This window comes from Mesocricetus auratus, unplaced genomic scaffold, assembly GCF_017639785.1.
Source record: "Mesocricetus auratus isolate SY011 unplaced genomic scaffold, BCM_Maur_2.0 Super-Scaffold_100004, whole genome shotgun sequence".
NCBI classification, from domain to species: domain Eukaryota; kingdom Metazoa; phylum Chordata; class Mammalia; order Rodentia; family Cricetidae; genus Mesocricetus; species Mesocricetus auratus.
This window is the reverse complement of record NW_024429189.1, coordinates 55,796,864-55,799,992: the sequence shown is the minus strand read 5'-3', so window position 1 is coordinate 55,799,992 and position 3,129 is coordinate 55,796,864. Positions and strand designations below refer to the sequence as shown.

The 3,129-nt window shown below is 33.5% G+C and overlaps 1 protein-coding gene across 1 annotated transcript; it reads left to right on the top strand.

Moving 5' to 3' along the window:
* Positions 1-1,076: 1,076 nt before the first annotated feature.
* Positions 1,077-2,030, top strand: LOC101844247 (olfactory receptor 5L1-like). The gene has a single exon (XM_005065012.2). The coding sequence runs from the start codon at positions 1,077-1,079 to the stop codon at positions 2,028-2,030; it is 954 nt and encodes a 317-aa protein (XP_005065069.1).
* Positions 2,031-3,129: the final 1,099 nt, after the last annotated feature.

Below are 3,129 nucleotides of genomic sequence, written 5' to 3'. Positions count from 1 at the left end.
GTCTTCTAAAGCAGATTATACATGAGAACTCTTCAACTTTACAATTGCCAGGGAAAAGTCACTTGGTGTTATATGGATAGACAGCTGATGTTAAATGAGAATAGATTCTTCTAATATCAAGCATTTTGAGCATGAAAAATTTCAGACTACAGAAATATAACATAGGCTTTTTTCTCTGTCTCTGTCTGTCTCTCTTTGAGCGAATTTTGCAACTTAAATGTAACATTGATCCATAATTTAGCAATTTTTTCTTTGACAGATTTTTGCATTGATATTCTATAAGTACTCTAATATAATTTGGTAAATGGTTTTAAATAATTTAAATATGTTTATATTTGATGAAACACTAAGGTTACAATCTTTAGAATGATTTAGCTTTTAGATTTTTATCTATTGTCATAATAAGATTTTGAGTACTTTTTAAAATTCATTTACTCAAAAATATTTGTTTTATATGTTTGAGTTATTATAGACATTGATTGTAGTGAATCAAGTAATTTTAATTGAGATTTATCATTTAGTTATCTAAATTTCACTAATTTTAATATTATTAAAATTCAGGATCTTTGCAAGGCATTCATTTCAGATGAAACTTTATAGTGCCACAAAGTATAAATGTAGGTAATTTTGCTTCACATTTTATACTTTTAGACTGAGTGAAAGTAGTATAACTGTGTATAAGACATTGCCAAAATATACCACAAACAGCAAGGTCAGCTCTTATATAAAGGTTTCGATGAGAAGATTAAATCCCCATTATTTGTTATTTTACAGCACTGAACATATTTTAGACAAAAATCATACCGACATCCTCAGATATCTGCTTAATTGTATTTTAGATGACCATGGTTTGTAGTAACATGTATGAAAGGTGTTGCTGAGATAAGTTTTTTTATGAATCAGAACTTCGGAACTACCCAATATTTTGAAATTTTCATATTTCTCTTTTGCTTGTACTCTAAATGTATGTCTTTGACATTAATGCTCCATTTCTTTTCTTCAGTTAACATAACTCTCTTTTTTTTCTTTCTCTTTTTCTCTTCCCAGAAATAACACAGGGCTATCATGTAGCAGTCATGGGTGAGGAAAACTGCACCTCTGTGACAGAGTTCATTCTTCTTGGCTTTTCTGATGTCCCTGAGCTGGCATTCTTTCTCTTCCTGGTCTTTGTTCTCATTTATGGAGTGACAGTCATAGCGAACCTAGGCATGACTGTGCTGATTCAGGTCAGCTCTCAACTTCACACTCCTATGTACTTTTTCCTCAGCCACCTGTCCTTTGTGGATTTCTGCTACTCTTCCATCATTGCGCCAAAGGTTTTCACTAACATCATTAACAAGGAAAAAGTTATTTCTTACCTGGAATGCATGGTTCAGTTTTATCTATTTTGTACTTTTGCTGTCACTGAGGTCTTTCTGCTGGCTGTGATGGCCTATGACCGCTTTGTGGCCATTTGTAACCCACTGCTGTACATGATCATCATGTCCCCAAAGCTTCGCACAGTACTGGTGTCTGGGTGCTACCTCTATGGATCAGTCTGTTCTCTGATTCACCTTTGCTTAGCCCTTGACATCCCATCATTTAAGTCAAATGTGATTAACCACTTCTTTTGTGATCTGCCTCCTCTCTTAAGTCTTGCTTGCTCTGATGTTACCAAGAATGAGTTATTCCTGTTCATCATTGTCAATTTCAATGAGATTCTCACCATTGTAATCATCTTCATCTCCTATTTGTTTATTCTTATCACCATCCTGAAGATGCGTTCTGCAGAGGGAAGACGCAAAGCCTTTTCCACCTGTGCCTCCCATCTCACAGTCATCATTGTCTTCCATGGAACAATCCTTTTTATTTATTGTCAGCCCAACTCTGGAAATAGTCTAGATGTTGATAAAGTAACTACAGTTTTCTATACTGTGGTCATTCCCATGCTTAACCCCCTGATCTACAGCTTGAGGAATAAGGATGTAAAAGAGGCTCTCAGAAAAGTGTTAGGCTCTAAAAAGAATTCTTTCCTAGAGTTTTTAGCTTAACAAAACTTAAGGAGCCATAGTAAAGACCCATGTATTAACAAATATATAAGCTGAATATGGAGCATAGAAAAAATAGCAATTATACAAGGATAGTTATTAATGACTCTTAGTATTCACATATATTTTTGAGTTCTCAATTTGTAAAAGTAGGAATGAGGGTTTTCAATGGTTGTATTTATGTGTTATGTTAAGCTGATATGAGTTATAATATGCTGCAAGTAGCATTTTTCATTGTTATGAATATTTATTTAAGCATAATTTATGGGGTATATAATCAATTTGAAAATTGACTTCTGGTACTTTATAATAAATAACAAAACTTTATCAAGCAGCTTATATACAAGTGTCTGAAGTTTATACATTAGTATATATTGTATATACGCTAGGCATTTTGGTATTTCCTTTACTCTTTGGTATTTGTGTCACTGTATTTTTTAATTATTTGTTTTTCAAGACAGGGTTTCTCTGCAGCTTTGAAGGCTCTCCTGGAACTCTCTCTGTAAACTAGGCTGGCCCTGAACTCACAGATATCTGCCTGCATCTGACTCCTGAGTAGTGTGATTAAAGGTGTGTGCCACCACAGCTTGTCTGTATCACTTTATTATTTTTAGAATTTCATTTAGTATCTACTTGGAAAAAATAAAAGCAAGAATAAGATTTATTCTCAAGAATCCATGAAATATTAATTGCATGTCACAACTCAAGGAGCTTTGGATCCATCTTACTTTATAATCCTTTGTGTTATTTTTGCCTTTGTGTTTCTCTGTTTTGGGATTTACCATCATTGGCTTATTTTATCAATGCCTGCATTCATGACTCATCACTGACTTCTTCATACTATATCTTAAATCCAGTGAGAATAAGGCATGCACTTCACCTCTAAGTGTATCTCCAGTCTCTGTTAGTTATTTGCACATGTACTTGACCTTAATAAAATATTCCTTTTCCACTCTTTATAGCTACCTAACCCATGTTTTTTCATGTACTTTTGATTATTGTTTCACTTCTACAATTCAGGATGACTTATAGCATCCACCTCATGTTTACTTATTCAAGTAAAACACTTATCCTAGTATCTATAAAATGTGAGAATAAAAGT

Excerpts from the sequence above, each read along its gene's own strand:
- LOC101844247 (XM_005065012.2), top strand. The coding sequence starts at position 1,077 with ATGGGTGAGGAAAACTGCACCTCTGTGACAGAGTTCATTCTTCTTGGC.